General features: G+C 34.9%; 1 protein-coding gene across 7 annotated transcripts in view; it reads left to right on the top strand.

Annotated features, from left to right (window-relative positions):
- Positions 1-26,094, top strand: part of VPS13A (vacuolar protein sorting 13 homolog A) — a 231,748-nt gene that overhangs the window by 166,400 nt on the left and 39,254 nt on the right. For all 7 annotated transcript variants that reach the window (XR_011497472.1, XR_006525972.2, XM_014832544.3 and 4 more), the window contains 7 exons: positions 8,490-8,619; positions 15,426-15,658; positions 18,591-18,744; positions 19,253-19,399; positions 19,602-19,683; positions 20,576-20,645; positions 21,527-21,632. Coding sequence is in view for 5 of the 7 variants with exons in the window: in XM_014832544.3 (XP_014688030.2) it covers positions 8,490-8,619; positions 15,426-15,658; positions 18,591-18,744; positions 19,253-19,399; positions 19,602-19,683; positions 20,576-20,645; positions 21,527-21,632 (922 nt within the window). In the remaining 2 variants the exon portion in view is untranslated. The remainder of the gene's footprint in view (positions 1-8,489; positions 8,620-15,425; positions 15,659-18,590; positions 18,745-19,252; positions 19,400-19,601; positions 19,684-20,575; positions 20,646-21,526; positions 21,633-26,094) is intronic.

Below are 26,094 nucleotides of genomic sequence, written 5' to 3'. Positions count from 1 at the left end.
TTTGTCAATGTAAAAAGACCTACTCCAAGGCATATAGTAGTAAAAATGGCAAAAATGAATGACAAAGAAAGAATACTCAGGGCAGCAAGGCAGAAGAAAATAACCTACAAAGGACCCCTATCAGGCTTTCAGTGGATTTCTCTACGGAAACCTTACAAGCTAGGAGAAATTGCAATGACATATTCAAAACTTTAAAGGATGAAAATCTTCAGCCAACAATACTCTATCCAGCAAACATATCCTTCAGGTATGAGGGAGAAATTAAATCCTTTCCAGACAAACAAAAGCTAAGGGACTTGGTAGCCACAAGACCTCCACTACAAGAAATCCTCAAGAAGGCTCTTATACCTGAAAAAAGAAAAAAAAAAAGGGAGAAAGGGGTCACAAAATACAGAGTAGGGAGACTAATAGATAGAACGAGAATAGGTTAGCAAATAATCAGCTATAGCATTAGGATAAATGGAAGGAAATCACCAAAGCAAAGATAGTTTTATTGCTCTAACCACAAACTCACAACACAAGTTGGAATAAGAGATGAAAATAATAATTTAGGAGGGGAGGAGGTAAGGGATTGAATCAGTTTAGGCTAAGGAAGTAAGAGGACACCAGAAAATGGACTATGTTATGCACGAGGTTCTGAATGCAAACTTCAGGGTAGCCACTAAAGTAAAAAACAGAACAGAGACACAAAACATAAGTAAGGAAAAAGCTAAAGACCCAGCATAAGAAATTGCAGAAGTCAATAGGTAACCGCTAAAACACACAGGACGAGAAACAAAGGAAATACAGGAAAACCAGAAAATGAACAACAGAATGATAGCATTAAGCCCTCATGCATCAATAATCACCCTCAATGTAAACAAATTGAACTCTCCAATAAAAAGACACAGAGTGGCAAGATGGATGAAAGAACAAGATCCAACAATTTCTTTCCTCCAGGAAACACACCTCAGCTCCAAGGCCAAACACAGGTTCAGAGTGAAGGGATGGAAGACAATGCTCTAAGCTAATAGCAAACAAAAGAAAGCAGGTGTTGCAATAGTTATATCAGACAAAACACATTTCAAGATAAGGCAGGTAAAGAGAAACATAGAGGGCCAATACATAATGATCAGAGACACTTCATCAAGAAGAAATAGCGCTTATAAATATCTTTGCACCCAACACAGGAGCACCAAAGTTCATAAAGCAACTATTAACAAACCTAAAAGAAGATATCAAAAATAACACAATAATAGTAGGGGGCCTCAACACCCCACTCACATCAATGGACAGATCATCCAAACAGAAAATCAACATGGAAACAGTGGAGCTAAATGAAAAGCTAAAACAGTTGGACTTAATAGACATGTATAGAACGCTTCACCCCAAAACAGCAGAATACACATTCTTCTCAAGCGCGCATGGGACATTCTCAAAGATAGACCATGTATTGGGAAACAAGGCAAGCCTCTACAAATTTTAAAAAGTTGAAATAATAACAAGCATCTTCTCTGATCATAATGCTATAAAGCTAGAAATTAATTACAAGAAAAAAACTGAGAAAGGCATAAAGATGTGGAGACTAAACAAGATGCTATTGAACAAGCAATGGATCATTGAAGAAATTAAAGAAGAAATCAAAAAATACCTGGAGACAAATGAAAATGATAACATGCCATACCAACTCATATAGGATACAGCAAAACCTGTATTAAGAGGGAAATTCATTGCAATACAGGCACATCTTAACAAACAAGAAAAATCCCAAATCAGCAATCTTAAACTATGCCTAACTGAATTAGAGAAAGAAGAACAAACAAAGCCCAAGTCAACAGAAGGAGAGAAATAATAAAAATCAGAGCAGAAATAAATGCTATTGAAACAAAAAAGGCAGTAGAAAGGACCAATGAAACAAAGAGCTGGTTCTTTGAGAAGACAAATAAAATGGATAAACCCCTAGCCAGACTTACAAAGAAAAGAAGAGGGAAAGCTCAAATAAACAGAATCAGAAATGGAAGAGGAGAAATAACAACACACTCCGTAGAAATACAATGGATTATAAGAGAATACTATGAAAAACTGTATGCCAACAAAGTGGATAACCTAGAGGAAATGGATAAATTCTTGGATTCCTACAATCTCCCAAAGCTTAGTCAAGAAGCAGCAGACAATTTGAACAGACCAATCACAAGGAAAGAGATTGAAACAGCAATGAAAAGCATCCCAAAGAATAAAACCCCAGGACCAGATGGCTTTCCTGGGGAATTCTACCAAACTTTCAGAGAGGATTTAATACCTATCCTTTTCAAGCTTTTCCAAAAAATTAGGGAGGATGGAACACTTCCTAACACATTCTACGAGGCCAACATCACACTGATACCAAATCCTGACAAGGACAGCACGAAAAAGGAGAACTACAGGCCAATATCGCTGATGAACACAGATGCAAAAATTCTCAACAAAATTCTGGCAACCAGAATTCAGCAATGCATCAAAAGGATCATACATCCGGATCAAGTGGGATTTATACCAGGGACACAGGGATGGTTCAACATCTGCAAATCAATCAATGTGATACATCACTTCAACAAACTGAGGAATAAAAACCACATGATCATCTCAATAGATGCAGAGAAAGCATTTGACAAGATCCAACAGCCATTTATCATAAAAACTCTGAACAAAATGGGGATAGAAGGGAATTACCTCAACGTAATAAAGGGAATATATGACAAACCCACAGCCAACATCATACTCAATGGGCAAAAACTGAGTGCCATCCCCCTGAAAACAGGAACGAGACAAGGATGCCTTCTATCACCACTCTTATTTAACATAGTACTGGAGGTTTTGGCCAGAGCAATTAGGCAAGAGAAAGGAATAAAAGGAATCGAAATAGGAAGGGAAGAAGTGAAATTCTCGCTTTTTGCGGATGAAATGATCCTATATATAGAAAACCCCAAAGAATCCATTGGAAAACTTTTAGAAATAATCAACAACTGCACCAAAGTTGCAGGGTATAAGATCAATTTACATAAATCGCTAGCACTTCTATACTCTAATAACGAACTAACAGAAAAAGAACTCAAGAACACAATACCATTCACAATCGCAACAAAAAGAATAAAATACCTCGGGGTGAATTTAACTAAGGAAGTGAAAGACCTATATGACGAAAACTACAAGGCTTTTCTGAAAGAAATGGATGATGACAGAAAGTGATGGAAAGACATTCCATGTACTTGGATTGGAAGAATAAACATAGTTAAAATGTCTGGTCTACCTAAAGCAATCTACAGATTCAATGCCATCCCAATCAGAATCCCAATGACATTCTTTACAGAAATAGAACAAAGAATCCTAAAATTCATATGGGGCAACAAAAGACCCCGAATTGCTAAAGCAATCCTGAGAAAAAAGAACAAAGCTGGAGGCATCACAATCCCTGACTTCAAAACATACTACAAAGCTACAGTAATCAAAACAGCATGGTACTGGTACAAAAACAGACAAACAGATCAATGGAACAGAATTCAAAGCCCAGAAATAAAACCACACATCTATGGACAGCTAATCCTCGACAAAGGAGCTGAGGGCATACAATGGAGAAAAGAAAGTCTTTTCAACAAATGCTGCTGGGAAAACTGGAAAGCCACATGTAAAAGAATGAAAATTGACCATTCTTTTTCACCATTCACAAAAATAAACTCAAAATGTATCAAAGACCTAAAGGTAAAACCTGAAACCATAAGGCTTCTGGAAGAAAATGTAGGCAGTACACTCTTTGACATCAGTATTAAAAGGACCTTTTCGGACACCATGTCTTCTCAGACAGGGGAAACAATAGAAAGAATAAATAAATGGGACTTCATCAGACAAAAGAGCTTCTTCAAGGCAAAGGAAGACAGTATTGAAACAAAAAAACAACCCACTAACTGGGAAAAAATATTTGCGAGTCATACATCTGACAAGGGGTTAATATCCACAATATATAAAGAACTCACACAACTCAACAACAAAAAATCAAACAACCCAATCAAAAAATGGGCAGGAGACATGAACAGACATTTCACCAAAGAAGATATACGGATGGCCAATAAGCACATGAAAAGATGTTTACCATCACTGATCATCAGGGAAATGGAAATCAAAACTACACTAAGATATCACCTTACACCCATTAGAATGACAAAAATAACCAAAACAAATAGTAACAAATGTTGGAGAGGTTGTAGAGAAAAAGGAACCCTCATACACTGTTGGTGGGAATGCAAACTGGTCCAGCCACTATGGAAAACAGTATGGAGATTCCTCAAAAAATTAAAAATAGAACTACCATACGATCCAGCCATCCCACTACTGGGTGTCTATCCAAAGAGCTTGAAATCAGCAATTCCAAAAGTCCCATGCACCCCAATGTTCATTGCAGCATTATTCACAATAGCCAAGACGTGGAAGCAACCTAAGTGCCCATCAACAGATGACTGGATAAAGAAGATGTGGTGTGTATATATATACAGTGGAATACTACTCAGCCATAAAAAAGAACAAAATTGTCCCATTTGCAACAACATGGATGGACCTTGAGGGAACTATGTTAAATGAAATAAGCCAGATAGAGAAGGACAATCTCTGTATGACTCCACTCATATGAGGAATTTAAAAATGCAGACAAAGAGAACAGATTAGTGGCTACTAGGGGAAAGGTGGGGTGGAGGGGGCACAAAGGGTGAAGGGGTGCACTTACAACATGACTGACAGACAATAATGTACAACTGAAATTTCACAAGATTGTAACCTATCATTAACTCAATAAAAATTTTTTTTAAAAAAGTCTGACAAAAACAAATAGAAATGTTTTCTCATATGCCCTTCAATCCATGTACCTCAAGTAGCTTTTCCCCAACAGTGTTCACAAAATTAAGACCTTCAGAAGATGACTTGAGTGACTGTTTTCTTGATTCTCTCAAGTATACTGCGTAGCTGGTCACATTCTGGAAACACAGGAGCTAAGTTAATTCTTTACATACTGTGGATGATGTAGGGCCTCATAGTTTAATCCTCTGACATCTGGTTGAGCCTGACTGAGGCTGAACTAAAGACTTCTCAGTCTTTTCTTTGGCCTTGACCTTGCAATTTTCTTTATAGTACAGTGCAGGAATAAATTGTTTAGAAATGTTATCCATTGCATTGTTATAATTGTAAAAGTAAGGGATAAGGGGAAAACTAGAATGTGATCCTGTGTTGAAATTCTGAAACTTAAAAAAATTACAATCCTCCTGGAAATTTATAAAATAAATAGTCTACAAGAATGAACACTGGATTTAAACTTAGAATTATTTGAAGAAGTTATTAAAGCAAGAACCTGAAACGTTGGTTTAAAAAAATATTGAATCCAGAGTTCTGTGTGCCAGTGATCCCGAAATCTTTACTCCAGTAGAGACTTCTATTGAGTTTCACGTTGCCACCTCCTCCTAAATATCACGTAAGAACCTAAAGTGGTTCAAAGCTGATCTCATCATTTGCACGGCAAAAACTACTCGTCGCCCGCATCCTCCTCTCAGTGAATGGCGGCGTCATCTACCTCCATCAGCCTAGATCTCCTCTGCCTCACCACAGCATTCACTTAGTTAAACTCTGTTTTTTAAAAATCTTCTCCTCTTCTCTAATCTCTACTGTCATTATCCCAGTTCAGGCTCCCAACATTTCTTGTCTATTTGAATAGACTTTTTGTCTATATGTCTAGTCTTGTCTCTAGTAAATCTTCCATTTGCCACCAGAGGTAGGTTTCCAAAAACACTAAATATAGTCCTCTCTCTCTCATGTTTAAAGTTCTTTAGTGACTTTCCATTTCTTTTAAAACAAAATATGTTTCTAGGCTACCTTTCTAAACATTTATCTTTCTGTTGCCTAACTCTTACTCTATACTTAAGACCAAATGATGTCTTTGTTTCCTGAATGCTGTGGGTCCTTCCATGTGTTTTTACCTTTATAGGTGCTCCTTTCTGATAGAAAAACTCCACTTCCTGTGATCCCTTCCCCCGCCAGCTTAATCTGTACACCTAGTTTTTGACTGCACCTTTGCATATGCAGGTTAAAGCATTTCTCACATCGTGTTGTCATTTTCTTGTGAGTTTAAGACATGTACACCTACAGGGTTAGCATTCTGAGAACTGTGGTTAGTTTTTATTTTCTTTGAATTCCCATTGCCTACCTAAGATATATTTGAGATGAATTTTTTCATAAGGAATATTCTGCAATGAATTAAATAGATTAAAACTTATATTGATTAAAAGCATTTCTAACTATTTTTAAACCAAATTTATTTGATCAACACATTTACATTTGGTATTTTTTCATGGAAAAATAAAGAATACGCGTCTTTCGTCTCCTCTGCCTTCCCTTCCCTTGGCTTTTGTTGTTGTTGTTAATATGGTTAATTGTTTCCTTCATATAAAAATAATAGCTATCAATTAATTTTTAAGATTCCAAAGAAAAACTGAAAAGAAAACCATAATCCCTATAATCCCAACACTGTCAACATTTTGATGCATTCTTTTCACACTATTTTACTATTGCTATCTATGTTTTTGATTCTTTTTTTTTTTTTTTTTGAGGAAGATTAGCCCTGAGCTAACATCTGCTGCCAATCCTCCTCTTTTTTTTGCTGAGAAAGACTAGACCTGAGCTAACATCCATGCCCATCTTCCTTTACTTTATATGTGGGACGCCTACCACACCATGGCGTGCCAAGTGGTGCCGTGTCCACACCTGGGATCCGAACCATCAAAACCCTGGGCCACCAAAGTGGAACGTGCACACTTAACCACTGCACCACCAGGCCAGCCCCTGAATCTCATTTTTAACAGCTATTGTGAGCATGTAAACTTGCGTCAAAAACACAATTTTTAATAAATGCATGATATTCCATCATTTAGATGCACTATAATTAAATACTCTCATGTTGAGAACTTTGGTTATTTTCGATTTTGTTAGAATCTGTTTATCTTTTAATAAAAATCTTTAACCCATTTGTAATCCTTATAATAAACAAATTTATGATTCCTTGCCATTTTTTTGGTAATAGTTATTTTTTTCTAATGATGATATGGAAAATATACATTCTGTTTCTGTTCTACGTACTTTTTTGTTCTTGAAGATTTTGATGCATTTTAAATTTTGAGTGAAACAGTAGCTGCTAACTTAGCCCTGAAAAATTTGAAATAACTTTTACATTTTCTTCAACCTCTCTTTCCAAGGTCCCAGGTTCTTAGGAATTTGGGACTTTTGACCCAGATTAATATAAAGTGGTTAGTTTTAGAAATATATGTTTAGAGCCAGCCCTGGTGGTCTACTGGTTAAGATTTGGCGTTCTCACCACCAAGCCCAGGGTCATTTCCTGGTTGTGGAACCACACCACCCATCTGTCAGTTGTCGTACTGTGGCAGTGGCTCACATAGAGGACTAAAAACTAACAACTAGGATACACAACCATGCACTGAAGCTTTGAAAAAGAAAAATGGTATTCAAGGCTTTCTGTGGTATTTGCATTTTTTGTATAACATATTAATCACAAGTTGATTTATTTGACTAGTTTTGTTGCTTAATATTTCTTACATCCTAGTTCGTAAAATTTTATTTCGAGTCATATCTGACTTGGTTGGAAAAGTCTTTGAGTTAGTTTTTCAGTAAAAGTTTGTTATGCTATTGCTTGTTTGAAAATGTTTTGCTCTTAGAATTTGACATAAAATTTTAAGACATAACCTCTTTTCCTCAAAATTGTGTAGACATTGCTCCATTGTTTTCTGGCATTCAGTATTAGAGAGAAGTGTGAGACCAGTGTTATTTTTGTTCCTTTGTGGGTTACTCATTTTCCTAGATGTTTATAGGCAGTTTTCTATTTTCTTAAAATTTAAACATTTTACAAAGGTATGTGTGGGATGATATTCTTTTTTCATTAATTTTGTCTGATAACCAATGAAGTCACTTAATCTGCAGTCAGCTTCTTCTTCCGCTCAGAAAAGGTTTGTAACTTCTCCAATTTTTTTCTTTCTGGTAGTCATTTTGTGAGTTGATTGAATTTCTTAGATTTATATCCCATGTCTTAAGATTTTGAAAAATAATTGAGCTGTATCATTTTGCCAGAGTAAGACTAATACTTAGGGAAGGGTTACCAATTAAATTCTCTTAGATTTAGTATAGATAACATAAAATAATTGGAATAATTTTCTTTCATAATTAATTTGTATTAAAATGAAAGTTGACAAAGTAGTTTCAAAGACCTGAAAATTTTATTTTCTAAGTAGGACATATTTTCCCTTGAAATAGTCTCACTATTTTCTTAGAAAACTTTTTTTTCATTATTAAGGAAAAAATTCCAGTCTACTCTTAATCAGAAGTATCACAACTTTGAATTAATGGACTCAGTTAATGAAGTATTATTTTGGATTCTTTATATATTCATATACTTGCACTTAATTTAATGCATATTTTTCTATTTATGTCAGTTCTCTCAGTGAAGTAGAAGATTCCCTCCCTCCTGGAAAAGCAGTATTTTATACATGGGCTGATCCAGTGGGCTCTAGAAAGCTGAAGTGGATATGTGGAAAAAGCCATGGTGAAGTAACACAAAAGGATGTATGTATTGGATTGATTATTGTGGTCTTCTCAGAAGCCTTCTTTTTTCCTCTTCAATAGTTTATTTTTGTTTTAAAATCTTTTGAATAAAAATATAAGTAAACTTTTTTCACTAGTAAATATCAATAACAATAGGTAGAAAAACAAAACAGTAACTTTCTGTTTTCTTCTTTCTTTTTTTTAATTGAGGTCACATTGGTTTATAACATTATATAAATTTCAGGTATATATCGTTATAATTCTCGTTCTTTATGGACTGCATCACGTTCACCACCAAAAGTCTGATTTCCATCAGTCACCCCTTTACCCCTTTTGCCCTTCCCCCACCCCTCCCTTCTGGTAACCACCAATCTGTTCTCCCCGTCTGCGTTTGTTATGTTCATCTTCTATATGTGAGCGAAGTCATTAGGTAATTGTCTTTCTCCATCTGACTTATTTTGCAAATGGCAAGATTTCATCTTTTTTTGTAGCTTAGTAGCAGCCTTTTTTTTTTTGTAAAGGTGTTCTGTTTCAACCTTGCTAGTTTTAAGGCCTGTTTTGTGTCTACATACAGTTCTAAAAAACTGCCAAAGATTTTAAAACCAGTATTCAAACTTTGACTTTAAACATATTCTGGCTAAGTTAAAGAATTCTTATTTTGTCTACATCATTATTTGCTTCTATTATGTTATAAAGGGTAAACTGTGCTTAGAGGTGTGCTTTCAGCATTGACCTCGTAAACAGATACGCTCTCTGTGTTGAGACAGTCATCTTAGGTCAATTTAGCTTCTGTGAGGAACATTTAGAGATCCACTAACTAAAAAATTTGTTTCTGGGTGAGAAGCTAGTGTTGGTTTGTGTTTTATAATATTAAAGTTACGTATAAACATTTTCCAGTAACATTTTAAGTGTCTTCCAGAAATTGTCTGATTAATCTTTCAAATTTTGTCTTAACTTGACCCCTATTCCAGTGTCTTTTTTTCTCACCGCTAGTTGTGATTTCTTCCTGTCAATAAGCCAGTGGAGAGGAGAGACTTCTAATTTCATAATTAAGTATGTCTTTACTGTAGGTTGCTTTTCTGAATACATGCTCTGTATTATTTTGTTGAAGACTTTTGCTTGTATTCGTGAGAGAAGTCGGCCCGTAAGTTTCCTATCTTGTAATATCCTCACTAGATTTTGATATTAAGGTCATGACGACTTCTAAAATGTGTTGGGAAGTATGATTTTCCTGTTTTCTAAAAGACTTTACATAAGATTGGTACGATTTCTTCCTTGAAAGTTTGCTAGAATTCACCAGTGAAGCCAACCCATCTTAGCCTGCGATTGTCTTTGTAGGGAGATTTTAAATTAGGAGTTCTATTTTGTTATTGGATATAGGGCAATTCAGTTTTCTATTTCTGCTTGTGTCATTTTGGTAAAAGTTTTTCTAAGAATGTTTATTTTCTCTGAATTTTCTAACGTATTGATGTAAGTGTTTTCATGGTATCCATTTTTTTATCTTTTTAATATTTGTAGTGATTCTCTGTTTCATTCCTGGTAGAGATAATTTTTGCCTTCACTCTTTTTTTACTTCATAAGTTTTGCTAAGGATTTATCAGTTTTATTTGTGGGGTTTTTTTTCAGTCAGAAAGTCATCGTTTCACTCATTTGATCTCTTTAATACATTTGTTTTCATTTTCACCAATTTCTGCTCTAATCTATGTTCTTTTATTTTTTATGGTTTTAATTTGATAATTTTCTTCTAAATTCTTGAGATAGATACTGTCTTAGTCTGCTTGGGCTGCCATAATGAAATACCTTAAACTGGATGGCTTAAATAGCAGAAATTTATTTCTCACAGTTCTGGAGGCTGACAGCCTGGGATTAGAGTGCCGGCATGGTAGGTTCTGGTGAACCTGGTGAGGACTCTCTTCCTGGCTTGCAGATGATTGCCTTCTTGCTATGTCCTCACATGGCAGGGAGAAAATGAGTAAGCTCTCTGGTCTCTCTTATAAGGACACTTATCCTTTTGGTTCGGTCCCTCCCTTACAACATCATTTAACCTTTGCTACCTCCATAAAGGCCTTATGTCCAAATACAGTGACATTGGAGGTTGGGAGTTCAACGTATGAATTTGGGGGGACACAACAATTCATAGCAAATACCGATATCATTCTTTTTCAAAATTTCTTCACTTCTTATTTGAAGTCACTTAAAGTTAACAAATTTCCCTTCAAAACCAGCATTAGTTGTCTCTCACAACTTTTGGTATGTTCTATTTATTATCCTTTAATTCAGAATTTTTCTAAATTTCGTTATGATTTATTTTTTATATTTTGGCTTCATGGTTACTTAGGTTATTACTTACTTTTCAAAAACATGGGAATTTTCTAGTTACGTTTGTTGATTTCTTTGTTTTTAAAGATTGGCACCTGAGCTAACAACTGTTGCCAATCTTTTTTTTTTTTTTCTGCTTTATCTCCCCAAATCCCCCTGGTACATAGTTGTATATCCTAGTTGCAGGTCCTTCTAGTTGTAGCATGTGGAACGCTGCCTCAACGTGGCCTGACGAGCAGTGCCATGTCCGTGCCCAGGATCCAAACCAGCGAAACCCTGGGCTGCTGCAGCAGAGTGCAAGAACTTAACCACTCGACCATGGGGCCAGCCCCTATTTGTTGATTTCTCACTAAATTCCACTGCAATCTGAGAACATACTCTGATTCAGTCCTTTCAAATCTGTTGAGAGTGACTTTGTGGGTCAACATGTGGTCAGTGTTTGTAAATATTTCATGTGTATTTGAAAAGAATATGTATTCTGTAGTTGTTGGTTACAATGTTCTACGTATGTCAGTTTGTTCAAGTTTGTTAATTGTGTTGTTTAAATCATCTGTCGTTAATTTTTTTGTTTGCTTGTTCTGTTCTTGTGAGAGTTGTGTTTAAAGTCTCCCAATATAATCATGGATTTATACATTTCCCTTTTGGTTTTGTTAATTTTGGCTTGAAACTATGTGATTAGGTAGATACAAATTTAGAATTGTTGTATCTTCCTGGTAGATTGATCCTTTCATTAGTATATAATATTGCAGTGCCCAACACAGTATCTTTTCAAGCTCAAACATTCAGACTCACAAAACTACCATAGACCACAGTTTGCAGCTGCCTACTTGGGAAGAGACAGGCCAGGAAACACAGCATGCCAGCAGGGAGCATCAGACATTTCACATAGCAGTTTAGGAGGTATTCTCTTTAGTCACCTCAAATGACAGCTTTGTTCTGAGGAAACAAGGCTCATTGGGATGTATATGAGCCACCTTGACCTAAGAAGCCCTACTCCACAATAGCAGATATCTCTTGTTAACAGCCCATGAGCATAGCTTACAGGTTTTCTGCAAGGGATGTATAAGCCTATCACCTTAAGAGAAGCCTAATGCTGTAGCTTCCTACCATGTTACAACATGCATTCTTGACTTATTCAAACCTGCTGTAAATTAGTACTTGTACCATTTTTTCAGTAATGGAAGGACTTTAGAACTCCTTAACTCTATTTATCCCCTTCCATCTTATGTACTATTGTTATATGTTTTATTTCTAAATATACGTTATGGGGTTCTAAATATGGGGTTAAATCCCATAAGAAGTACTCTTACTGTTTTCCGCCATTAATATTCTGTTTAAATTAAACCACTGTTTCTCCTTTTTGCCACTTTTCATTCCTGCCTGCATCTCCATGTTTCCATTTGGGTTCGTTTTTCTTCTCTTGAAGTATTTTTCTAGCGTGAGTCTACAGTTGATGAGTTCTCCATCAGTTTCATTTGTCGGGAAATATCTTTATTTCATCCTGTTTTTGTGGGGTACTTTTGCTGGATGTCAAATTTCAGATTTGGCACTTCTTTTTTTCTTTTCACCTTAGGACTCCACCATTACGTAAATGTTAGACCTTTTCACCATGTCACTTATAACTTTTTTTTTTTAAAGATTTTATTTTTTTCCTTTTTCTCCCCAAAGCCCCCCAGTACATAGTTGTATATTCTTCATTGTGGGTCCTTCTAGTTGTGGCATGTGGGACGCTGCCTCAGCGTGGCTTGGTGAGCAGTGCCATGTCCGCGCCCAGGATTCGAACCAATGAAACACTGGGCTGCCTGCAGCGGAGCGCACAAATTTAACCACTCGGCCATGGGGCCAGCCCCTGTCACATGTAACTTTTATGTGGTGTTCTACATTGTTTCATACTTTTTTCTTCATCATTCAGTACAGATATTTTCTTCTGACTTACCTTTTACCATACTTCTCTTGCTATATCTGATCTGCTCTTAAAATCATCCATTGGGTTCTTAATTTTAATTATTGAAATTATCAGTTTTAGAATTTCTGTCACAGAAATTTTTATTCCAAAATTCTTGTTACATAATTCTTCCAATGTATTAATCACAGCTACTTTAAAGCCTATCTGACCATTCCAATATTTAGATCTCTTGTGGATATTTTTATATTTTCTCTTTTTTTCTTACTTTTCACTCAAATCCATTCTTTATCCATGTTTATTTTTGCCCACGTGCTGGACGTAGTATATGAAAATTTTTAGAGATAATTTGAGGGTCTGTATGATGTTCTCTATCTCTTGAGAAGATCTGGTTTTGCCCTTGTCAGGCAGGTAGTCTAGGGGGAGATTACCTCAATCAAAATGGGCATTGAAATGATTTGAATCTGGTCTTGAATCCTTGTGAGTACTAGACTACTTCCAGTCTACCCTAGTACCTAGAGGATAGCCCCTTGGGGACTCAGCTGAAAGCCTGAGCTGTTGACCCCTTCTTTTTGGTACGCCCTGCACTCCCAGTTTTGGTCCTTCCATTTCCATGAAACTACCCAGTATTTTTCTCATTTTCTTAACCTCTCAGTGTCTGCTGCTGCTTTTAGAATTGACATTCGGCATTTGGAGAAAGTGCCTCCAAATACGAAGTTCACTTTTATTGGCTTTCTCTCTCTCTCAGATCTTGACCCCATTACTTCTCACTGCGTTGGCAGCCTTTTTATCTTTTCAAGCATATGTTTTCCCTTTTATATTTTGTCCAGCTGTAGTTCTTAGCAAAAGGGTTGGTCTAAGACCAACTTGTCGTCATCTCCCACAGCAGAAACTCATAGTGTCTTTCTAAAATTAATCTTGTTAGCATATGGCATTTTGTTTATTGATTTTATATTCAGAAAACTCACTGAATTCTCTTATTAGGTTTTGATTTTTCTCTGTGAACAATCATGACACTTAGAAATAATACCTTTTTCAATCCTTTCATCTAATTTATTTTTGCCGTACTGGACTGGTTAGGATCTCTGCATACTGCTGAGTAAAAGTGCTGTTTACAAACATCTTTGCCTTACTTCTGATCTGAAATGATATACTGTCAATATTTCACCTTTAAGTATGAGCTTTGCCAGAGTTTAGTGTTTGGGGAAGAGGGGGGCAGTTTTGGAGAGTTTGATAAAGGGTTAAAGAACTTCTTATCTAGCCTTTGTTTGCTGAAAGTTTTTATTATGACTGGATATTCAATTTTATAAAATGTTTTCTCCCACATCGGTGCTATTTTATTTGCATAGCATTCCTTTTTGGCTTCAGACATCATCTTGGATCACTTTCTTTTTGCCAGTGTTTAATTCCTCCTGTAAAATTTCCTTTAGTGAGTCTCTGTTGATGATGAAACTTAGTAGTTTTTATTTGTCTTTAGGCATCTTTATTTGGTACACTGTTCTTCACTGAAGGATATTTTTGCTGAGTAAGGAATTCTGGGTTCAGCGTTCTTTTCTCATGGCATGTTGATAGTCTTTTTCCATTGTCTTCCAGTGTTGCTCTTGTGGAGTCCAGTGTAGGTGGTTTTTTTAAAAGTGTATTTGAGAAGGCTTCCTATAATTGACCTGACTTTAATTTTTTTTATATTCCTGATTATTATATTTATTCAGGAAAAAAGTTTTTATTTTAATATAAAAATCTTATTTAATCTGTTGATTTGTACTTTTGCTTATTTATATCATAATGGTAGTTGAAGTTTATAAAGATAAATCTGAAATCTACTACAAAATATTAGAATGACTTCAGAATTATTTGGAAATAAGTTAGTTTTCTTATTTCTTAATGTAATTATAGTGATATATATTTTATTTTAGAAGGTATTATAAGTAACATGACTGTTTCTAGATATTGATTTGATGTGAAGAACTCCAGTTTTTAATTTCATTGGATTGTACCATGAATGTGTACTGTGTATTAAAATTTCCTGTTAATCAGAGTGGTCACTTAATGAGAAATTCATGGTTGTTAATTATGAAAATTGCTATATTTATCTTGTCGTTGAACCTCAAGACCCTGCTATCAGCACAATGCTTATGTATAAGGGCTTCCTGCAGAATTGATTCTGTGGTGAATATCCGTGCCTTGTAGAGCATGCAACTAACGTGTCAGATAATTTTTATCATATTAATTCAGCTCCATAAGGAAATATGAATTTCTAACATATGACACATCGATTAGTCTTAGAATAAAGCAGAGAAAATAATACTTTGTGCTACTGATAAGCCTACAAAGGGAGATTATTTAATTAAATTTTATTATGATGTTAAAAGAAAAGAACAATTGACCTGTCTTCTTGATTAATAACTTCATAATAATGGTAGAAGGTAACATCAAATGATTTTAATTATGTAAATTTCCAAGTATTACACAAATATTAATTCATTTAGTTTATTCATCCCTATGAAGGTGGTGCTATCACTATTCTCAATTTTCAAATGTGGAATCTAGATTTCATGTTGTTTGGGACAAAACTCTAATTTTTTATTTTTTGCTGGTTTTGTTTTAGGATATGATGACACCTATAAATTTGGGGAAAAAGACTATTTATTTAGTTTCATTCTTTGAAGGCTTACAGCGCATTATTTTATTCACTGAAGATCCAAGGGTATTTAAAGTGACATATGAAAGTGAGAAAGCAGAGTTAGCAGAGCAGGAAATCGTGTTGGCATTACAAGATGTTGGAATTTCTCTCGTCAACAATTACACAAAGCAAGAAGTAGCCTATATTGGCATTACAAGGTTAGATGCATTAAAATTTGGATAAATTTAAACAATCAATTCTTAGTCATTAAGAATGGTGATTGTAAAACCTAAAATAATTTAAATTTTGTGTTTTTACTGTTCATTGATAGTAAAGTAATGCTAATTTAAAAGTGCTTTGAGGGTTTTTTTTTTGCCTTTTGAGATAAAGATATATAAAAAAATCAAATTTATAAATTCCTCTTTATGTTGATTCTCCCAGCTCTCTAAAAAGTTAGATTTATTCAACTTATCAAAAGTATACTTTATTTAACATGTCATAGGGCAATGTTTAACTGTCAGTTACCAACTACTAGGGCAGGGCAAGGTACACCGCAGATGCTCCATAAATAGTTATTGGAGGAATAAAGACAATTACTTTCCAATTTAACCTTGGCACTTCAAGATCTAATAAGGTAATACTGTGTCTATCATTACCCATAAAGGTCATCACCAGTAAAACTCTTTTCTTTCTCTTATGCCCTCAATATTCCTATTCATGAACATGCAAAGTAAACTTAATTTATATATTAGTGCCTAATTTCAGAGCATTTTTGGATTCCAATCTGTTTAACCAAGATACTGTAGTTTTACTCCTTTACTTGAGTTAAACTCCTAAATAAATATATATATTAAAGGTTTATGATATAGATTTAAATTTATTTTTCTGTGTAAATTCATCTAGAAATTCCCCTGACTTCTCATTGAATAGAATCCATGCCATTTAAAACTGTTTTCTTAGAAACTTTTTCTTGTTCTCAAAAATATGTTCATTATTTAAACAAAAAGGTCAAATAGACAACAAATTTTAAAGCCTGTTAAACCTGTTATGTGCTATCTCCTATGCTAAATAATGTGAATGCAAAGGAGAATAATACATGGTTCTTCCCTTTCTGTTTACTAAGTGAATATAAATTTTAGAAGGTATAAAATAGAATACTTAAATACTTAAACAGAAAGAGTGAAGGTAATTTTAGAATGTGGATAGATTTTTTATTCTCTACTTATGCCTTTCAGCAATTTTTCAGTAAATTAGACTTGTTCCATTCTCTCTCTGTCTTCTAGATTACTATATCATACTTTCTTTTTCTTTTTTTTTTTTTTGAGGAAGATTAGCCCTGAGCTAACTACTGCCAATCCTCCTCTTTTTGTTGAGGAAGACTGGCCCTGAGTTAACATCCATGCCCATCTTCCTTTACTTTATATGTGGGACGCCTACCACAGCATGGCGTGCCAAGTGGTGCCATGTCCACACCCGGGATCCGAACCAGCAAACCCCGGGCCGCCAAGAAGCAGAACGTGCGAACTTAACCGCTGTGCCACCGGGCTGGCCCCACTTTATTTCTTTTTAAACTCCCGTTTTCTCTCTCAGCTCACTGCCTTGTATCCCATTACAAAAGAGTTTAATATATTCACTATCTCCAATTCTTTTTACCCATTTTTTCCTTAACCACTCCAAACAGGCTTTTGCTTTTAACATACCATGGAACTGGTCTTGTCAAGATCACCAGAGACCTACATATTGCCAGGTCCGGTGTACAATCACTAGTCCTCATGTTGCTTAAGTTTGTAACACTAACATAGATCCCTCCTTGATACAGTTTCTTTGACCTGACTTCCAGAATACCTCACCATCTTGGTTTTTCTTTCTATCTCAACATTCTCGGTCTCATTTGTTGGTTCCTTGTCTTCTCAACTGTTTAATACTGGGTGCCCTCAGGCTCTTAGACCTTAGTCCTCTTCTCTTCTATGTTTCAGTTTTATGGTTTCAAATACCACGTGCCAAAAATCTATAGAACTGTATCTTTGACCAGGCCTCTGTCCTGAACGTTAGACTTTATCCAGCCACCTACACAGAGTCTGATGTCTGAGACGTCTTAAACTTCAACTTCATATGTGTGAAACCAAACTCCTGATCTCCTCCTACCAAAAGCTGCGTCCCCACTGGCGTTAATTACAACTACATCCTTCTAGTTCCCAGGCCAAAAGCTTTGGAGTCATCTTTGCTTCCTCTCTTTATCTCACACCCTGCATCTAATCCATCTAGAAGTTCTGTGCTAGCTCTACCTTCAGAACACACATAGAATTGACACTACCTCACTGTTAACCACCCTAGGCAGAGCCATCACCATTTCTCTCCTGGATTACCGCATTAAACTCCTAACAAGTTTTCCTGCTTCTAGCCTTCATCCTCTTTTTCTTTCCCCCATCCCACCACACAGTGTATTCTTATCAAAGCTTAAGTCAGATCATGTCGCTGATCTCATGATCTTTCAATGATTCCTCATCTCAGAATAAAACTCATTTTTTACAGTGTCCTATATGGCTTTGCATTATTTGACCTCCCACTGTCTGTCTTAACTTCATCCCCTGCTCCTGATGTGTTCCAGGTCTGCCAGCCTCCTTGCTCTTCCTCATACACTTCAGGTGTGCTCTGCTTTAGAGTCTTTGTTCTAGCTGGTCCCTCCACCTGGAATGTTCTTCTATTGTCTGCTGAATAATTCAGTCACCTCCTTTAAGGTTGCTGAAATCTCACCTTCTAAATGACAACCCCGTTGAACACTCTGTTTTGATACTGCAACCCCCACCAATTTGCTTATCCTAGTACCCCAGATCCACCTTACCCTGTTAGGATTTTTTTCTTTCAAAAGCATTTTGACCTCCTAATATATTAGAATACACAACTTTATTGTATTTGCTATTTATTATCTGTCACTCCTCAGCTAAAATAAAGCTCCAGATGGCAGAGATGTTCACTTGATAGTATTCCTACCACCAATAGTGCCTGATTAAGATTTTAATTGTGTTGGTTGAATGAATTCATGTTTTTAAACTTGATTCAATTCTACTGAACATTTTGTAATTTATGTAAAACCAGTTAAAATGAAAATTTTTATAAATTTGTACCATGATTTTTGCCCTCATCTATAAGTTCTGATGTGGTTTGGGAGACAAAGCCCAAGAAGAAGGCAAGATGGAAGCCAATGAGTGTTAAACACACTGAGAAGTTAGAGAGAGAATTTAAGGAATATGCTGAATCTTCACCTTCAGAAGATAAGGTTATAGAGTTGGACACTAACATTCCGGTAATATTTTTAAGTACTGATGTGAGGTTTTGATTTTTTTATCTATTGTAATTAGATGAATCACTAGTGAATTTTTAAGGAAAATCTGGTTTCCTTACAAAACAATGAATCCTGTCATGTGTACTTTATATAAAATATTTTAAGGGAATAATTACCTATATTAAGAACTCAGAATTTCTCTTATGAAACTAATGATCTATTCCTTGGTTAACAAGAAGCCAATAAGTTATTTTATTCATTTATTTTTAAAATTATTTTTTATCACTTTATTTTTTAGTAAATTTATATAAAAAGTGATACAACCAAGCTATAAGGACTATATGAATATTCTTGTGACTCTTATGGCTATGGGCTATATAAAGATCTCAGTCTAAACCTAACCAAATATTTAACCTACTATTTTAATTAATATTATTGTTGAAGTTTTTTGGTAACAATTTCTAATTTTAACCGATTATGAATAAAGAGAAATTCCATGGATTTCTTTGGGGGGGGGCATATTTTTCAGGTTCGCTTCACACCTACTGGTACTAACATGAAAATTCTGCAACCACATGTAATAGCTATACGAAGAAATTATCTTCCAGCATTGAAAGTGGAATATAGCACATCTGCACACCAGTCATCCTTTAGAATTCAAATTTATAGAATACAGGTGAGTCTGAAAAGATACTCATATTATATTCTAAAGGAACATAGCAATAAACACGTATATTCCCATGTTCTGTTTTATCTAGTACTTCGGTCAGTTTCAGTCGACTAGGCTTTTTCATTCCTTCTATGTCATAAATCCTATTATTCTACTCAGGTTCTGTAATTAACACATTAATATTCTGACCTGTTTTTTGTCTTCTTAGATCCAAAACCAGATACATGGTGCTGTATTTCCATTTGTGTTTTATCCTATTAAACCTCCCAAGTCAATCACCATGGATTCAGGTTTGTTTGTATTTCTAGATTGGCATAAAAATGATTGTATTAGCTATTTGGTTTATTTTGCTATAAAAATATGAAATGAAACCATTCTCAAGGTTAGTTTCTATAGGATCACTGGAAAATTAAACAGCTTGAAAAAGGACCAGCAAGTACTCAACTAACTTCAACAAAACTCTGAGTGAATACTGAAGAGAAAATTAATTAGAAATATATATTTAAATTTTTAGAAATATTTAAAAACATTACTAATTTGTAAACCCCTGATTTAAAATCCACTAGAACCTTTGAATAAAGCATGAGGAAATTCAAATTCAGAGTGTTTTCTAATCACGGAAATTGTCCGGTATTCCCCAGACAAGATTAACTGACAAACCCTTTCTTCCATCTGCTTCTTCCCCTTAACTTTTCTTTCTTTACTATCCCTTTTCCCCTCACTTTCTCTTCCCTTTCCACTGCTCTGCTTCCCCCACCTCTCCTCTTGCTTTCCACCCCCCACCTCCACATCACTGGCTCTAAACTATCTAAGGGGATATCCATAATCTGCGTGGAAGTTTTTTTGACCATGTTCAAGACCCTCCACTTAGAAGTCTGAGGCAAGACCCTGAAATATGTGTTTTCATGAAGTTGCACTGATGATCCTAAGGCATACTTCTAGTTTAAAATCACTAATTTAAAGGATTAGTTACCCTTAGAGTGAATACAGATCATTTAAAAAAAAAAGAAATCCTGGAGTCTGAAATTAAGATTGTAATGGGTCTTACAAATATCAGTAATTTTAATATTCCTGACTTAGTAAATAATTTAGTTGTCCTTTGTGATGTGTGTTAAATTGCAAGAAAATGCTTATCTTTTGCGTAAAGCATCATGGATTAATCATATTTACTAACCTTTACAGCACCAAAGCCCTTTACAGATGTCAGTATTGTCATGAGATCTGCAGGGCATTCCCAAATATCACGTATTAAGTAAGTGTCTTAATACATTTTTTGTGTGTTCATTTAATGTTTTGATTTAAGAATGTGAATTAGTTGTACTCTTTAAAAAGATAATTTCAGATGAGTCAAAGATTTAAGTGTAAAATGTTAAATTATGGAAGTCATAGGAAAAATCTATGAATTATTTTATAATCTTGTAGAGTCAGAAGGCTCTGAAAGAAATACACCTAGATATTAACAATAGTCATGTCTAAATTGCGGGTATTTTCTTTTCTTTTTTTGTTTTTTTCTCTCTTAAATTATCTATAATTATTGCATATTGTTTTAGAAACAAGGAAGAAAATATTTTCAAATTCAGTCACTATCCAGTCTAAAAAAATAGAACATTGACAGAAACATCCATCTGTGTGTTACCCCCCTATTTCTTGTTTCCCCTATCTTATCACCAAGATAAACACTGTCTTTACGCCCTTGCTTTTTAAAATATAGTTTCACTGTATATGTGTACCTAAACATTGTGCGTCTTAGTTTTCCTTCTTTTTTTTCCCAATCTTTAAAAAAGTCTTTTCAAAATGTACATGTACTCCTGGGACTTTCTTTTTTCATTCAACTTTTTACTAAAATGTATTCATTTTGTTGGATGTAGCTAGAGTTTTTCATTATCACTAATGTATAATATTCTGTTGTATGGCTATATATTACAGTTTCCTTATCAATTTCCTCTGTATAGGTGTCTTCATGTTTTGAGTTTTTTGCCATTATGAACAATCTTGTCCTGACGTTTTTTAATTTATTAATCTAGAAAGTCCTAAGTTTCAACATACTAATATATCTGATACTTTTTTTCCTCACCTAATATTCTTAATGCAGTTAGTTGATGATTTTTAAATGTTTTCTGCTTTGTAATATAGGTACTTCAAAGTGTTGATCCAAGAAATGGATCTCAGGTTGGATCTTGGCTTTGTCTATGCTTTAGCAGAACTTATGACAGAAGCTGAAGTGACTGAAAAAACGGAGGTAAGACTTAGAATAATAGCCTTGATGGGGAGAATTAGGGAAAGAGGAGGACAAAAAAAGTGATATCATTATAAATTCTTAAAGATGTTAAAATGGTCTTGTTCCATTTTAAAAATACAATTTTTAACTTTTTATTATGCTGCTGTGGTGAGTACATTGGGAGAAATCACATTTTCAGTTTATAGAAGATGGAAGCAAGACAAGTTAAAATAGTCTTTTGAAAGTGAGTTAGCAGATAGGAAGAAAGTTTTTAGGCTGATCGAAGAGGGAAGAGGATAATCAATCATGTTCATATCACTGTTTTTTCTTTATTTTCCTGGGTTACTTTTGTTTCGATTAATAGTTTAGAAATTTGGGTATTACCAGGATATTTGATGATAGAAGGGATAAGGCAAATAAAAGATAGTATCTTATTTGTGACTGATGGAAAGACTATAAAGTGGGTGATAGGGTGGATCAGATGTGGTCTCTTTTTCAGCAGCCCTCACAGAAAGAATTCAGAAGATAAAACGAACTACATGCATAAAGACATATAGTTTTTTTCTTTTAATAACAGTTTATTTAGAGATAGTTCACTTATCATACATTTTACCCATTTAAAGTGCACAGTTCAGCAGTTTTTAGTATATTCACAGAGTTGTACAATTATCACACTATTTCCAGAACATTGTCATCACCACAAAAAGAAATCACTCTAGCCCCATGCAACTACTAATGTACTTTCTGTGAATTGGTTTTCCCATTCCAGACATTTCATATTAATGAAATCATACACTACGTAGTCTTTTTTGATGGGCTTCTTTCACAAAGCCTAATGTCTTCAAGGTTCATCCATGTTGTAGCATGTATCACGACTTCATTTCTTTTTGTGGCCCAGTAATATTCTGTTGCATGGATATCCTACATTTTGTTTATTCATCAGTTAATTTGACATTTAGGGTGTTTCAGCATTTTGGCAATTATGAATAATGCTTCTATGAATATTTGTGTACAATTTTTAGTTTAATTCTAGCCATCCTAGTGGGTGTGAAGTAGTATTGTGGTTTTGATTTCCGTTTACCTGATGAGTAATGATGATGAGGATCTTTTGATGTGTTAATTGACCGTTTGCATATCTTTTGTGGAGAGGCGTCCATTCAGGTCTCTTTGCCTATTGTTTAATGGGTTGTCTTCTTTTTCCTGAATTGTATAAGTTCTTTATATATTCTGAATGCAAGTCCTGTATCAGATATATGATTTGTAAATATTTTCTCTGATTCTGTGTGTTGTGTTTTGCTTTCTTGCTGTCTTTTGAAGCACAAAAGTTTTTAATATTAATGAAGTCCAAATTATTTTATCTTTTGTTGCTCATGATTGGTGTCATTTATAAGACTCCTTTGCCAAATCCAAAGTTATGAAGATTTAGTCTGGTGTTATAAGAGTTTTAAAGTTTTAGCTCCTACAATTAGATCTTTCATCTATTTTGAGTTAATTTTTGTGTATGTTGTGAGGTAAAGGTCCAACATCAGTCTTTTGCATTTGACTAAACAACTGTCCCAGTATCATTGTTGAAAACACTGTTCATTCCCCGTTAATGGTCTTGGTACCCTGGTCAAAAATCAGTTGATCATAGACACGTGGTTTTATTCTGTTGATCTATATGTCCATTTTTGTGCCAATACAACGCTGTGCTGTTGCTTTATACTAAGTTTTGAGAAGTAAAGTTTTTGAGAAGTATGAATCCTCCTATTTTGTTCTTTTTCAAGATCGTTTTGGTTCTTTTGGGTCCCTTGTGTTTCCATATGAATTTTAGAATCAGCTTGTCAACTTCTTCAGAGAAGTCATCTGGGGTTCTGACAGGGATTACATTGCACCAGAGATCACTTTGGGGGGTATTGCCATCTTAACAATGTTGAGTCTTCCAGTCCTTGAACATGCGATGTTTTCTACTTATGTATATCTTCTTTCTTTCAGCAATGACTTATTGTTTTTATAGTGTAAGTTTTTACACTTCTTTTGTTAAATTTATTTCTGAGTATTTTCTTCTTTTTTTATAGTATAATGAAAGAAATTGTTTTCTTAGTCTCATTTTTGGTTTGTTCATTCCAAGTGTGTAGAAACAATTGATATTTGTATATTGATCCTGTATTCTGCAACCTCACTGAACTTGTTTATTAACTCTAATAGTTGTTTTGTGGAATCTTTAGGGTTTTCTGTATGTAAACTCACGTCATCTGAGAATGGAGGTAGTCTTCCTTCTTCCTTTCTAATCTGGATGGCTTTTGTTTCTTTTTCTTGCCTAATTGCCCTGCTAGAACCTCTAGCAATGTTGAATAGAAGTGCCAAGAGTAGTCATCTTTGCCCTGATTCTGATCTTACAGGGAAAGCTTTCAGTCTTTCACCATTAATTATGATGTTGACAGTGGATTTTTTTGTAGATACCCTGTATCAGGTTGAGTTCTCTTCTGTTCCTAGTTTGTTGAGTATTTTTACCATGAAAATGTGTTGAATTTTGTCAGATGCTTTTTCTATATCTATTGAGATAATCATGTGGTTTTTGTTTTTGTCTAAGATAGTTTTATTGCATTGCATCTTAAAACAGCCTTGCATACCTGGGATAAATTTTGCTTGGTCCTGTGTATAATTTTTTGTATATATTTTCCTGAATTTAGTTTGCTAGTGTTTTGTTGAAGATTTTTGTGTTCATATTCATAAGAGATGTTGGTCTGTCGTTATAGACCCAACAGTATAGTAAATATATTATTTAATCAATTGCTTTTTAAGTCAGTTAAGAAAGGGAAAAGATTATATATTTATACTGTCTTTTATAATTTTGTGATTACCTTTACCACTGCTTTGTTACCAGTGAATATATTATCCCACTGCCTTCTTGCCTCCTTGTTTCTGCCAATAAGTCAACTATTAATCTTATGAGGTCCCCTTATATGTAATAAATTGCTTTTTTCTTCTCACTTTTAAGATTTCCTCCTTGTCTTGGACTTTCAGCATTGTTTTTTTGCTGTTATATATCTGTTTGTGAACTTCTGCATTTTTTACACTTGGAGTTCATTAAACTTCCTGGACATGTAGCTTACTGTTTTTCAATAAATTTGGGAAATTTCCAACCATTATTTCTTCAAATATTTTTTCTACTTCTTCTTCTGTCTTCTCTCCTTCTAATATAGTCACGTGTCCCTTAACGAGGGGAATATGTTCTGAAAAATGTATGGTTAGGTGTTGCCTCACTGTGTGAACATCGTAAAGTGTGCTAACACAAACCTAGATGGTATAGCCTACTACACACCTAGGCTTTATGGTACTAATCTTACAGGACCACCATCATATATGCGGTCCATCATTGACCAACGTATCATTATGCAGTGCATGACTATACCCCCATATTACCTATGTTAGTATGCTTAATGATGACCCACATTTCTCTGAGACTGTTCATTTTCTTCATTCTTTTTTCTCTCTTTCTTCCGATTGCATAATCTGTAACAGTTTATCTTCGAGTTCACTAATGAAGTGAAGTATTTGAATTTAGCATATAATGAAGCATTTAAACTTCTTCTATCAGTTCAGATACACTATTGAGCCCTTCTAGTGAATTTTCCATTTCTTTTATACTTTTCAACTCCAGAATTTCTGTTTGGTTCTTTTTTATAGTTTCCCTCTGTATTGATATTCTCTATTTGATATGACACTGTCATTATAGTTTCCTTTACTTCCCTAAATATTATGATTTCCCTTAGTTATTGGAACATATTTATAATGGTTACTTTGAAGTCTTTTTCTTTTAAATCCAATCTAGTCACTCTCACAGGCAGTTTCTGTTGCCTGCTCTTTTTCCAGCGTATGGATCATATATCCCTGTATCTTTGCATATCTTATAATTTTTGGTTGGAAACTGGACATTTTAGATAATACGTTGTAGCCACTGTGGGTCCTGAGGCTTGTTACTGTTATTAGTTTATTTCTTTAGTGACTGGCTGGATTATTTTATTGCAGTCTAGACCACCACACCCCTGCCTTCCCCTGCAGTGTTAAGCCTCTGGTGCTGCTCCTCAGGGAGACGAAGATTTGGGGTACCCAGCTACCCTGGAATGACAGTGGTTTTGACAGGGCTCTCTTCATCTCTTCCCATGAGCACACCCAACTGTTGAACTCCACTCGTTGCGGGCTAGTTGCTCTATTTTTTTCAACAGTGCCTCAGGGCATAAATTACTGTACAGACTAATCCAGTCAAATTTGGGCTGCTTTGAAGGACTTGATTTGGAGATTAGTGCTTGAAATATCTGACCTGGGAGGACTCTTCTAAATTGTCTCTTTCCCCACTTCTCTCATGAAAACTTACAGGCCTACAGTTTAGCCTGTATCTTTGTTTTTTGGTTTTTTGGTGTGTTTTTTTTAAGGATTGGCACCTGGGCTAACAACTCTTGCCAATCTGTTTTTTTTTTTTCCCTGCTTTATCTCCCCAAAC

This window comes from Equus asinus, chromosome 23, assembly GCF_041296235.1.
Source record: "Equus asinus isolate D_3611 breed Donkey chromosome 23, EquAss-T2T_v2, whole genome shotgun sequence".
In the NCBI taxonomy this organism is placed as follows: Eukaryota; Metazoa; Chordata; class Mammalia; order Perissodactyla; family Equidae; genus Equus; species Equus asinus.
The sequence above is the reverse complement of the archived record's forward strand: the minus strand, read 5'-3'. Positions and strand labels throughout refer to the sequence as shown.